We start from the raw sequence: 14,337 nt of genomic DNA on the forward strand, positions 1-14,337 counted from the left end.
CTAATTGAGAAGGATAAGTTACTCTTTTGGGGTTTGGTATAAAGACTTTTTTTTTTTTTGGAAAAGTTTATTTCCCTTGCCTAGTTTGTATGAATATTGAGAAATTAGTAGACTGCTTGTTCTACTTCCATCAATTAAATCGTTTGAAGATCATAACATGTAGAGAGGAACATTTATAGCACTCGAAACAAAGGAAGCCCTATCAGTGATTTCAACTTATAAACTCAAAGTAAAAATACCTGTCCCTGACTGAAAATTAAAATTTCCTTAATTTTGGATTTTATGGTTTTTCTTTACCTTTTGCCACCAGTGTAAATGCCTTCTCCAAATAAATCATTTCCCTCTCACAGAAAGCTTCCAATTAACCTTTTTTGAACAAACTTTTTTATAAACACTCGTATTAAAAGAAAATAAGAAGAAAAAATAAATTTAACTTTTCTTATATGCTAAAATCAACTAATAAGTTAAAGTACATAATTTTGTATAGGAAAAGTTCTACACATTTTACCTTGGTATTTTCTTTTCTTATAAATATTTTTAGAAAAAATTATTAAAACAAAATCTAAAACTAAGATGCTCATCACATAGTCCATAGATTAATACATAAATTAATCAAGGTGTATGTTTGGAACCGCGTTAATTTTCATTGGACGTGAATATTGATGTTGACCAAGATGTTTGGATTTCGCGTCGTAATTGATTATATTCGGGAGACGTACGTTCATGTTGAAACTGTTCAAAGTAATTTATGGATCCAACAAAATCAATTTTTGTGAATATTTTTTATTATTTTTTATTTTATCCTTCTTTTCTTTGCTTTTGAATAGTCAACACCAGTAATATATTTTCATTCTAGCATTTATACCCTTTCTCACCAACCTATCCATGCACTAAATACTCTTTCACTAACAAATATAAAAATAAGTTATTATTAGAAAATGTGCTGCACTTTATTCCAGAAAAAGAATATCAACTTAAATTTTACTTACCTAACAACATATCCCTAATTATGTTTTATTTTTAACTATTTAAAATGTTTGATACAAAATACTTTTCCAAACAATTAATGTCCATTTTAATAATTTACACATTTAAAATTGATTTCGAGAACAAGTTTCCAAACAATATTGAATGTAAAAATCAATTTTTAAATACAAATATCCAAACAAAATTCACATTTCATTGTAATCACGTTTCTTTAAAATCAATTTTATAGAATAAGTTGATTTAGAATTAACAAACGCTCCAAACACGCACGTAGTATGGACATGCATAATAACATAAAGATGCATCCAAATATATTATTATTTTATGGTTTTGGTAACAGAGTGAGAACACCAATTTATACTTATTGAGCAATCCAAAATCCAAATACACGAGATACATTAAGAACTTTTCAGGGCATATATTAACTTATGATACATATTGCTACTTGTCCTTCGAAGGCACCGGACAGATTCCCTATGTCCTGCACAAAAGAACAGAAGGACAAAACATAAGCTGATGTAGCTTTCTTAAGACTAACAGTTGTCGTGGAAACACTTCAATTAAGGGGAAAAAAGTTCCAAATACATAAATAGGGAAAGAGCATTACTTTCAAATAAAGGGTGGATTAAGGGCAATCACAACCTTCTGAAAGAATTCTAAGGTAGACTTGCTAGCTGGATTAGTAACTAAATTTTGTGCAGTAAACCAATAAGAAAATCCAATTTGATGGGACTCAAATTTAAAAACGTAAAACCATTTGTCATTTTATGTTCTTAACACAGAAAGTACTTTATAGACCATGCCAACCTAAGAATTTTTCCTAAAATATACCACAGTGCAGTCGATTACGGTGGGCCATCCTAACTCTTTTGATTTGATTTAGCGAATCACAGATCATATTATGATTTCATGTTTTGTATTTTGATATAGATGATGATATCTTACACAATTTAAATCATAAAAACTGATTGAAAACTGATGACACCTATGAGATATTCTGAACGACTGAAGTAATGAACTCTATTCAAATTATTTATGTGGAGTAAAGATTGATTTGCTCGTTGCATGTTCCAATAAATAGAGGTGAAACTGTTGGAACTTTGGACATTTTAACAAATGAATGTACATTAGCATATGCAAGATTGAGAATGAATCTACAAGATAACTAGTACAAGCTCACACAAGTACTCATCCAGAAGAAAGGATGAGGTGAAAACTAAATGATTGAAGTACTAACCTCAGCACATTAGATATGTAGAATCAAATCTTACTATTCAAGATTGCAAAAGCTTCTCTATGTCTTTCTGCGAGAGGAAAAATATAACTTACTGACATATAATCTTACATGACGCAAGAGAAATTCAGTTACAGTTAAATGTCGGGTTTCTGCTTAGGCAATAGAGGATAAGTAGAATTTATGCCAATAGCCCAAACAACAACCCAGCATTTAATTATAACTGACCCCCTTTGCCTGGCATCATTATATATAAAAGTCCTACTTAAAATATATAAGCACTATAATATCTCTAACCTCGATTTTCAGAGGTGAGGTGGTAGGTGCATATCTGTCCACAACCTTCCCTTCTTTGTTTACTAAGAACTTTGTGAAGTTCCACTTGATACCATCACCAAATATTCCCCCTTTCTGCTCCTTTAAAAACTTATAAAGTGGCGCTGCATTCTTCCCATTGACTTCAACCTATGGTGAATTATTTTAGGATTATTTCCATATAAAGTGCCACACAGAACAGTATCCAGACAAATCTTCCACATGCATAAATAGTGCCAATGCAGGCAAACTTACAGCATTCCAGACCAGGATAGGTTAGTACACATAAGAGGTGAACAACTAACAGAGTTCCAAATAAAAAATGGGGAAACACCTGTGAATGACATCGTGGTTATCAGAAATCACCTTATCAAAGATAGGAAATTCAGCCTTGAACCTTGTGCAAACAACTTCCTGAATTTCTTCATTGTTTCCTGGTTCCTGTCCAGCAAACTGGTTGCATGGAAATGCCAAGATTTCAAATCCTGGAGACAACTTAGAATTCTGTGTTAAAAATTCACTAGCTCATAAATATAGTTGACATATATTTCTTTATTTTTTTTGTCCTTCAGTAAAGTGACAAACCTTGATTCTTGTACTTCTCGTACAATACATTCAATTCTTTGTAATTTGTCTGTGTCAAACCACTGCAGCAATGAATAAGAATATTATAAGTATAATTATAGGGATTAGTTCACATTAAGTTCACCTACGAAAGTCCAATCTTATATATAGTTTTTTGCTAATGCCATGGCATTTCTCAAACTGTCAAACATCAAACACGGCAATGGAGATACTCTTTTAGCAACAAATCAAACAAAATATACTATTAATGTGTAAACTCCAGGAATGTATCTTCTTTACCTTAACAAACTATACAACACTTTCCTACAATCTATAACGCATGTACATATTTACAACTTTGATAAACTTATTAGATTAAAGGGATTGTGTGGAGACTGAATTAAAAAAGGTAGAGCAATATAAAGCAGAATAATTAACAGATAAATAAGGTCAAAGTAAACATGAGCACACTGAGATGCATAAAAAAAATACATAGGTAAATTGATATATGGCTATAAGAAATGACCCAAAAATAATTTCAGTATGAATCAAATTATGTTACCATTGTGAGGCGACATTCACAATCAGTAGAACCTTCCCGCTGTAATTATTCAGACTCACATCATTTCCACTGATGTCCTGCAATTATAGTCCACACCAGAAACAAAAAAAAAAAAACTATAAAAGTAAAACGTCACCCAAGCAATTACAATAAAATTAGCAGCAATGAAATCTACCAGCCTTATCCCAAACAATTTGGTAGGACAGAACAGACACAGATGATATACAGAAGAGGGCATAGACAAACCAATAATCAACAAGAATAATCCGAACTCAATTCATTTTCCATGAATACCACAATAAAAGTGTTAGGGAAAATAAATCTAAATACTGCAATCAGCAAAATCATCAATCAATTGAAAAGAAAACTAGATCAGAGAGCTTCATTGATCTCCATAAAAGTTGAAATACAAAAAATACAAAATCAGAACCTACTAAATATAATTGTCATCATAGTGTGCCCTGATATTTCCTAGATAATCTTCACTCACCCATCAAACAATTCGAGTGTAAACACAATTGGGCATGAGCAAGCCACAATCTTTTCACGTAACTATAGAGAAACAACAGTTGGGTATGAGCAGGCAACAATTTTAGAAGCAAAAAAACGAACCTTGACTGTGAAATCGTAAATGGACTTGGAAGATTGCTCAGCCATGAGGGAAGGAGTAGATGTGTATGTGTGACAATAGAAGAAGAAGAAAGCAAAAGACAACACGAGGATAGATATGCAGTTCCAGAAAGTCAACCACTTCATATCAATCAATCAACGCGACGTATCTGAAACTATTTTGCATCGTTCATATCGCGGTGTTGCAATGTAGAAAATGCACGTCACGACGGTTCTCATGTGAACGCAAATTAAATTGTATATATGGTTCGCTGCTCCCATCAATCAATCAATTCTTACGCCATTTCGTCAAGGAAACGGACCAGCTCACCGAATCCGAATCCGAATCCGAATTGGCTTCTTTAATGAATTAAATTAAAAAAAGATTAAAATACTGTTCGAAAAGTGACATTATTTTAGAAAAATTAATCAATACTATTTTATTAAGAATTTAATTTTCTTAAAGTATTAAAAGAATCAATAATAAATTCATTCCAAATATAAATTTTAAATTAATTATTAAAAATTAACAATTTTACTATATATAATAATAATAAAAATTACATAATCAGTATTCTTAATTATTTTTTATTAAATATAATTTTGCCAATAATAAATGCTTTTTGTTAAAAAAAATTATTTTCTTCTTTGTTGCAATAGGTTGTATTTGTGACAATATATATCTTCATGAAGTTTCTTTTTAAAAACAATTTTTATATATTAGAAATATGCCATGTGTAAAGAATTCTTAATAGTGTCATTCAATTAAAAAAAAAAAGTAATGTATATTAAGTTTTTTTCTTCTTCTCAACATCCACTTAAAAGTTATACCTGTTATGGTTTTTAATTGATTGGTAATTATACAATGAGTATATTGAAATTAAACTCTAGAATTAAAGTATTATATATGTTTAAATGTCATTTTCAAGTTTAATTATAATACACTACCAATTTTTTAATAAATAAGTTAATTAAAAATCAGTTTAATTTTTCAGCCAAAAAAAAGAAGTAATTTATTTTTTTGTTGAAAAACATTGAATGATTTGAATCAGTTATCAGTTTAAAGAAATTCGTGATATTTCTATTATGCGCTTGTTATTCAACTCAAGAGAAAAATCTCAACGGCAGCATGCTTAGAAATACGTTTATTCCAGAAATATACAATCTTGGAAATCCTTTATTTTGTCGAAAGCTACTAACGGTATCTCCAATGAAAATTTGTTAAGTGAAAATTTCAAGTTATTTTTTTATTCTCATGGTATCATGTTATTATAAAAAAATTATATATAATTTCATTTCAATCACAAGAAATTGCGGGAAACTTTAAGAAATTTATATTTTTATATTTTTTATTTTCACTTAATTATATTTAATTATAATGCTGTCATGTGTTAGATAAATATTATTTTTATTATTAAGAAATAATTTCTTGCAGAAATTATAAATTTTATTTTTAAAAAAATCTCTGTCACGTGAATTTATTCCGATAAATGAAAAAATTGTAATTTCTTCAATCAAGAAACTCATTAGAGATCTCTTGCTATACAAATGAAAGAAATAATTGGTCTATGGCCGCTAAAGATATTAACTAGACAAGAGCATACCCATAGTTAGGACATGCATGTGATAATTTACAGAGAAATATATGATTTGATAGATTTCCTTGCTTTTCAAATTTTGTGCATTGATATAATCATGAACCAGCATGTAACAATGAGAACTTAGCCCATAAACATATCTTACCCTTATCCAAGACCAAGCTTGCCCCAGTGACCAACCAATGGCCAGGACTATCTTGTGGACCTTTACACAACTGTGACGTTTCTACAAATTTCAACAGCTTTTGTGTTTGCACAGGCACTGGAGGTCCTGTTGGAAACACACTTGAATCCAAAACCACAACTGGTTTTTTCTGGTTCTGGTCTTTACCAGAAATTGATGTGCTTATTACTGAGAAAATGCCAGACCTCTGGGATAACCCGGAGGAGCCCTGTGTCCAACTTGATTTTACAACTGCACAATTAGACACCTTAGAGAACAACAGCCTCAAATGAAGGACACTCCTTGAGTCATGTTTCTTCACATCAAGCTGGGCTCCTGTGACAATAAAGGCCACATCTTTGTCAGAGCTCCATCTAGGGTTGTATTTCACTGGTGCTGTACATACATGGGAAAATTTCTTCCCATTGATTGCTTCAAAGAAACGGTCATCATTGATTTCTTCTGACCATATTGGTGTGTCCTCTATTTTGTTGTTCAGCATTATTGGAGGGTTTAATAGATGTTGCACGTGTATGGCTAACCTGTCACCAACATCCTTGTGAGCACCACCCATTCACCAAACTACTTTTTATTTAAGCATTTTTAGTCCTTCAAGTATTGCAATGATACGATTTTAGTCCCTCGTGTTCTAATTACGTCAAATAAGATCCTCAAATTTTCTTTCATATACAATAATGTTCTTGATTTCATCCAATATTTAAGATGCTTTGACTTTATCAATTTAATTGTTATGTTAACAATATTTATGGATAAATTATCATTTTTATAAGAAAAATGAACATGAAAATGAATGTCTTCTCATTCTAAGCAAATTAATGACTTAAATATTGGATGAAATCAAGATGACGGGCCTTCATTGTAAACAATACTCCCATTTGTCTTCCTATTTTGTCTATTATACTAAATTGACTAATTGACTAATTGACTAATTGACCAAGTTCTCCTATATTTCAACAAAATGCAATATCTTAGTCCGCATAATTGATTTTAATTGTTGACTGACTGACCATAAAAAAAATGCTTAAGGAATGACAAAATCCGTACTCCTTGAAGTAAGAAGCACACTCTTTTACCACTATACCCAAGTGTTCATTTAGAATATTTGGTGCAAAATACACTATTAGTATAAGTTTTATGCGAAAATAGTTCAAAATTCAAATTTTATTATTTTTTAATTTATTATATTTTATAATTTTATATATTATATTTTAAAATATAATATATAAGATTAAATTTTACTTTCACACAAATTAGAATATGTATACTTATATTAAACTCTATTTTTTATAAGCTTTATGTGAAAATAAAATTTAATCTTATATATTATATTTTAAAAGATAATATATAAGATTATAAAAATATAATAAATTAAAAAAGAATAAATTTAAATTTTGAATTATTTTTACATAAAACTTATATTAATACTATATTTTACACCAAATATTTAAATAAGTACTTGGATGTAATGATAAAAAAATGTATTTTTTACCATAAGGACTATCGTTCTAGTCCTTTTTAACATCTTTTTAAGTTCTTATTTTTTTAAGAAAATATTGATCATCTAAGTGTATTTTAAAAAATATGGAAAACTCAAATAGTGAATTAAAAAATAGGAGAACCAGTTTAGTATAATAGGAAAAATAGGAGGACAAATTTTATAATTAAATCTTAAATTTATAACTTTTTATAGAAGTATTCTTGTCATTGATATTTCTCTTTCTTCTAATTATTTATTAATACATTCTTTTTGTTCTTTTAATAAAGGGTATTTTTAGTCTAAAAATAATTAATGCAAAAAACTTTATAGATTGAGTCTTATAAAAATGAATAAGTATCATTTTAAACTTGGATCTTATAAATAACAACATAAAAAAAATAAGAAAAAACATTAAGAATCCAATCAGTGTAACCAAAATTGTGTTCTGTGATAGCATGAGACTAAAAATGTAATTAAGTAAAAAAATGACTAGTAGTGTGGAATTAACCTGTTGCATTTCATGCCCTCAAGAAACAGGCGCATCCCTGTGATTGGCCTTTTACCAACTGTTACCTGTTATGAGTAAGATACTTAGGCAGAAGAACATGACAAAGTCTAATTATTGATAGGGAATGATTTGAAAGTACTACCTGTGAGGTGTTTACGTAAAGTTTGGGACCCATCAAGTTGAAACTAAGAGAAGGTGAAAGGTTAGTTCTGTTCGAAGCTGGACAGAGTGGAAGATCATTGTGAATGGGAGCCCAAAGCTTGTGTGATTGGTAGTCAAGAAAGTAAGGCAAATCTGACATTGGAGGTTTATCTGCATTTGATGTGAATTTAATTCGTTTTATTAGTTCAACAATCAAAAAGTGACAGCCTGGTGAAGAATGGTTAAACATTGTCAATGGGGACTCAAAGCCTGTCCGCTTGGAAGAAGTCAATAAAGTATGGCAAATCTGACATTTTAGGCTTATCTGCATTTTGTATCAACTTATTTCGTTCTCATTTGTCCAAAATTGTTAAAATCAAAATTGATGTCTAAATTTTGAAGTCAAATGCTTAAGCTTTCTCTAAAATTTATGTGTTAATTTATTGTATCTAGTAAAACTGATTTTCAGCTATAATATACTTAGGAATGGACTCACTCACGCACCATTTTCAACTAATTATATTATCGTCGTGACATTCATTGAATAAATCCAAATCGGGTCAAGCCGCAGAAAAGAACATTATAGTCTGTCAATAATTTTTCTGCGTCTTGCAAGTTACGAGACCAGGGTTAAAGTAAAAAAGATAAAACTTCATATCTTACCAACCACATTCCCTAATTTTTTCATAATTGGAGAAAAACCCGCGTCCCATTCTTCACTTAATCAATCAATCAGTATTACAGCATCTGAATAGAGGAAAATATTAATTAATTGTTTACGATATTGACTTTTCAGATCTGCTAATTTACACGAATACTATTTCATGAATTGCTAAGACACAATTTCAAATGCTCAACCGAAGATGAAGTTTTCAACATCCGGCATTTGATTAATTAAGAAAATAAGCCATGTCATTAATACTGGATTTCTTACAGAAAATTCCCATGTGATGTAATTTAGCATTGCTGTTATCTTTTATTAAGTTCGCTGTGTGTGAGAGAGAAATGTTGATGTTAATTGTTAAATCGTGGTGACTGGTGAATATAATTCAAAGCTAAAATATTTTAACAATTAATTTAAGGGCATTAAACAAAATATTTGACAGGTATGTCTTTCATTGGTTTGGAATATTATTAAATGCATGTTTGATTTAGTCTTAAAAATAATACGTAAATTTTTTCAAAAAGTTTTAAAGATAGTTTAATCTAAACTGACACAAGCCAAATTACTATTGACAAATTGGCATGTGTTTTACTGGTTTCCAAACATGGGAGTATGTACTTTTCATGTTTTGCAGTTATTGTTTTGTTTTCATTAATTTTCAGAAGAAGAGAAAATAAAATAAACTTACATCGAAGGTAGAGGTTGATGGCATGGGATAGGAAGCCTTTGCCTGGAGCACCTTTAAGAAGAGAAGTGATAGGAATGAAGCTAAAATCAACAGCATCTGGCTTCTTTAGAACTGTCAGAAGCCATTCACTATGGTCGCTCACTTGGGTATCTCCTCCCCTTTTTGCACATATCACCGTAATTCCCTACATGTTCATTTATCTATAATATCATATCTGAAACCCCTAATTAATTTATGATTAACCCAATTAGCATTTTTCAGAAATTTCTGAAATTATATCAGAAATATTTTCAATCTAAAATATTGAATATTCAATTATTCATGAAGATTGGAAAATTATTATTTGGATTTAGGTAGAACCTACATCTTTTGCACAAACGGATGTAGAGCTATTGAAGGCAACAATTTGTGGACCGAAGACATCAAAAGCTTGCGGTGCCTGTATTTCAGCAAAACATTGTCACTATTTAGATCATAATAAAATTATGGAAAAATATAGTGGCTTATTTATTTGCTCTGATTTGTAAAATGTTAATTAATTATTACTTTATACGAAGGAAACCTTATATTTTTGTTCTTTGGATTTTGGAAGGAAATTGCATGTCCCATTGAATAATTGATTTCCAAGCTCATCCAAGTGCTTCTTGAGCTCTGATGGCTCCAAGTTGGAAGACACGTCTTGCTTGACCAACACTAAGTCTTTGCCACCAATGCTAAGCCCCACAAGGATGTGTGTCCCGAAGTTCTCGATGAATCTGATAAAATTTTCACCTTTAAAGAACATCAATCAAGGAACTGCAAAGCAAGTTTAGTTTCTACAATTTAAATCGTTTTCAATGATTAGGTAGGTAGCACAGAATAAAAAAGCAATGCCCAATAGCATAAGCCAAATTTATCCAACAATAGCCGTCTTAGTTTTTTCAGTAGTAATTAGAAATGATTAGGTAAATGAATTTATATTTAAATATTGAAAAAGGTTTTTTGCCTTAAGAGAAGAGGTAAATGAATTGAGAGCCAAGTTTTCATACAAAGCTCTCTTTTAGAGTAGTGCATTACAATAGGCATGCATAACAAATATTAGTCAACAAATGGGTTATAATACATCAAGTTAAACCGTTAGGATGCATAGTCAATAGCCGGCTCAAAAAATATCTTTGAAAATCTTCATCTTTTTAATCAAGCTTTGAGGCTGGAAATTGACTGTAGCCCTGCAAGTGTTCTTAGCCGACTGTTGAATCTTTTTGGCATATTAAAATAAAACCCAACATTTTTTCTGGAAAAATAAACCTTTAAGTTTAAAATTCATTTTTAGTGCAATCCTACAAGCTTTAGGCAAATAAAAAGATAACTGAACAAAAAAAAAGGAAGATAATCGTCATACTCAGACATCAATGATGATTTTAAGTTAGCCTCGATCTTACGCTTTCCTTTAGAAGATGTCCAAAATCATTGCAATGTCCTTATCATAATTATTTTTAAAACATGGCAAACGATTGACTTGTACTGATCCACTGATATGAACAAGACATAACAATATATGGATAGTGTAAACAGGCTTTGTTAATAATAGAAGATATTGCGATGAGGACAAAAAGTTAGGGTCGTCCAGCTAGTTAGCAGCCTAGAAATCCAAGACAAGTTTGATTGTAACTCCATAACTTGATCGTTAATGAAAATTCTAAACTTTTTTTTATCTTGATCAAAGACTAATCATGCTCACATACATGATTATTGATAGTTCAAAAAAAATTTGTATATGATGGGATTCAAATACAAATTCTTCAGATAAATAGATTGCCTTTACTTGTGAATGCGACTGTATCAACCCTTCGAATTATGAAAATTCTAATTTAGTCAATACTACAAATTGTTTTCGCCTTGATGCTCTTGATGTACATGTCCATCTTTGAGTAATAAAGAAACAACTATCTGCTTTCTAATTTTTTAAGCTTTCATATATATAAACTCTAGTTGAAAAAAGGATGAGCGTCATAAGTTTAAACCAATAAATTTGTGGTATGACAGCATTCTTTTGAGTAACAAGTGTGGACAAGAAAAATCAGAGACAATATTTTGTGTGTTTTCCTTTCACTTTCCAGCTAGCAGCCTAGAAATTCAATACAATTTTGACTATATACAAATGAATAGTATACTAATCGTTAATGAAAATTCTAACCTAGTCTCGTATAAGAAATAAAAATCTAATTTAGTGAATACTTTAAATTATTTTCTTCTAGACGCTCTTGATGCCAATCTCTAGTTTCAATCAACCGAAAAAGGATAGTTTTGAAGTTTAATGAAATAATCACTTTTCGAAAGATGAGTTAATATAGATATTTTGTGTTATTTTGCGTTTGACGAATAAATAATAAAAATATAAAACACTGTGGTAGCGTTCTAATTAATTTCTTTTAAACAACTTAACTATCAATGCTCCATTATTCCTCTCCTCAGGCGAAATTATTTTGATATAAACAGATAATATAATTTTTAAAGGCTCAAAGCCAATAATGATGGAGTTGACTATTAGTTTATTAACCAAGAAAAAAAATATAAAATGGAGCGTGTCAACTTAAGCTAACATAGGTACAGCAAGATAAGCATCTGTGTGCTATGAAAGTGTAACATTACAGGTTTTGCCAATTTCCAAACTACATCAGTATTCAGCATGCGCACTAGTATTTCACGAACAAATCAGTGGTGTTATTTTCCCAAATAAAAAATCCCTGACAATTCACAAACCTTAGCCCGACAATTCACAAGCGTTTGGATACAGAATTTTAATCGAAGAAAGTAATTTATAAAAGAATTTAAATTTCTGTAATTTAAAATTCATTGTTTAAATGTTTTTTATGAAGAATTAAAAAATCTGGAATTTCAATTTCCTTCTATAAGGTAAGAAATTAAAATTCTCTTCTTACATGCTTCTTCAAGAAACACATATAACTAGCACACCAACCATATTTTTTCTTTTTTTATTTATTTTTTTCATTCTCATAATTTTAATTTTTTTTATCCAAACACAAAATTTTGAAAATAAAAGAATTTCAATTAAAATATTTAAAATTCTTAAAATTTAAAATTTATCAGAATTTTAAATTCCTCCCTCCAAAAACTATGGCTTTTACCCTTGGTTTTCTTTATATATTTTTCTATCTTTATCCCTTTCTTGTGAAAAAATAAGTGTAAAATAAGAGTTAAGAAATTATAGTGTAAAAATAATATTACTGTTAAAAAAACCAACAAAATCGAAAATAATAAAAAAATTAATTATGTACCAAAAATTTTTGCAATAAATTCATCTAAATCATTAAAAAAAATTAGAATCAAACTAAGATTAAATGGTCCATGCATATTAGCATTATAAAGAACTTTTATATTATTATTCATTCATAAAGTGTGGTGAATTTATTGACTTTTTGACCGATTTAAAAATTATACTGACATGATTTAATGAGTATATAATCTGTAAAAATATTGTTTCTGAATTGTCTCGTCCACTATGGGTAAAACAAAGTTAAGACAAAGAAGTCCACCACTAGCATGAAAGGCACTCCGTAGTGGATGTGATGCCCACATAGACCAGTTCATTGTGGGGCGGTTTAACTTTGCTTTTAATCTTTATTTGCATTAATGTGTAAAATTAAAATTGAAAAGAAAGAAGATAATTAATAGCTAGGTAGAAATGATTATTACCTTGCAAGTGCAGGAGGATCCCAGGAAGAAGGAACGGCTTCAAGGACTTGTTGAGACAGAACAAGAGGGTACCGATCAATATGAGCATTGAAGAGTTTGATAAAGTAGCCATCAATACCCAAACACTTTGTGTTAGCTGCATCAGTTGCCCATGAACCCTCGTCAAATCCAAACACGGTGTTGAAATACCCAGATGGAATTCTCCCAGGGATTGAACTTTTCTGGTTGAAGAGCTCTGACATCTATAAGACCAAATCCCAGAAACCAATTTTCATTTTCATTTTCATTTTTTTTAACAATTGGCAACAAAGCGTTTGATGAAATGTCTTACTTGGGTGAAGGTGAGGATGTCGGATTGGTAGCGGGTGCGATCGCCCTTGTCGCATTTGATGTCAACGGAGACATCTCTGATGGGTCTGAAACCTGGCACCATGAGCTCTCGTTTCTCTGTTTCGTTGAGAAGAACCAAACGCTCTTCGCCTTTGCAGAACTTGAGCCTGAAATCTGAGGCCAAGTCGAAGCCCTTTCCTAAGCTGTTCAGCGCTCTCTCAACTATGCCTTCACCCATCTTCTGTTTTCTTGACCCATTGAATGAATGTTTCACTAATAATATATACCGGCTTTTCTCCTCAAAAGGGTAGTGAATGGAAATAGGAAATAGGAAACTATTGATTTTGCTAATAATAATTATAATGCACTCTATATAAAGACATTTTAAATATATTTAATCATAAATTATTATGTATTATAAAATTATTTATTTTTTTTGTAATAATTACTTTTAAAATTATATATATATAATAATTTTTAATCGATTGATAATGTAAAAATAAATAAATTATTCAGAGAAAAAAAAATCAACAAGGTTTAAAAATAAGTAATGTAATATTCTCTTATAAATTATCCTGCTGCAAGAAACTTAAAATGGAAAACACATTTTGACATTCAATACATACTGAGAAAATAAGATAGGCTTACTAAAAAATTGTTATAGGACAATTCTGAATTATTTTTTAAAAAAAAATGGCAAGTTTTCTTGTTCATATTATTGAAGTCATCATTTATTAAAAGTTTTAGGTTTGACTATCATTACTTCAGCCTTTGAATTAG

The 14,337-nt window shown here is 30.1% G+C and overlaps 2 protein-coding genes across 5 annotated transcripts; both read right to left on the minus strand.

Moving 5' to 3' along the window:
- Positions 1 to 1,276: 1,276 nt before the first annotated feature.
- Positions 1,277 to 4,604, minus strand: LOC100527297 (uncharacterized). Of its 3 annotated transcripts, XM_006579313.4 has the most exons (7): positions 4,275 to 4,604; positions 3,663 to 3,739; positions 3,122 to 3,183; positions 2,903 to 3,021; positions 2,519 to 2,686; positions 2,225 to 2,291; positions 1,277 to 1,468 (listed from the first exon to the last, which is right to left on the minus strand). In XM_006579313.4, the coding sequence occupies exons 1-6, from the start codon at positions 4,416 to 4,418 to the stop codon at positions 2,262 to 2,264; spliced, it is 600 nt and encodes a 199-aa protein (XP_006579376.1). In that variant the 5' UTR covers positions 4,419 to 4,604; the 3' UTR covers positions 1,277 to 1,468; positions 2,225 to 2,261.
- A 1,172-nt stretch (positions 4,605 to 5,776) lies between these two features.
- On the minus strand, positions 5,777 to 13,832 carry LOC100810933 (MACPF domain-containing protein At1g14780). Of its 2 annotated transcripts, none has more exons than XM_006580365.4 (8): positions 13,559 to 13,832; positions 13,228 to 13,469; positions 10,094 to 10,286; positions 9,896 to 9,970; positions 9,532 to 9,715; positions 8,181 to 8,350; positions 8,039 to 8,103; positions 5,777 to 6,574 (listed from the first exon to the last, which is right to left on the minus strand). In XM_006580365.4, the coding sequence occupies exons 1-8, from the start codon at positions 13,793 to 13,795 to the stop codon at positions 5,965 to 5,967; spliced, it is 1,776 nt and encodes a 591-aa protein (XP_006580428.1). In that variant the 5' UTR covers positions 13,796 to 13,832; the 3' UTR covers positions 5,777 to 5,964. The 2 variants fall into 2 exon arrangements, with proteins under 2 accessions (XP_006580428.1, XP_014631390.1); XM_014775904.3 differs by having other exon boundaries at positions 10,094 to 10,302; positions 13,559 to 13,813.
- Positions 13,833 to 14,337: the final 505 nt, after the last annotated feature.

The sequence above is a fragment of the Glycine max genome, chromosome 5 (assembly GCF_000004515.6).
Source record: "Glycine max cultivar Williams 82 chromosome 5, Glycine_max_v4.0, whole genome shotgun sequence".
NCBI classification, from domain to species: domain Eukaryota; kingdom Viridiplantae; phylum Streptophyta; class Magnoliopsida; order Fabales; family Fabaceae; genus Glycine; species Glycine max.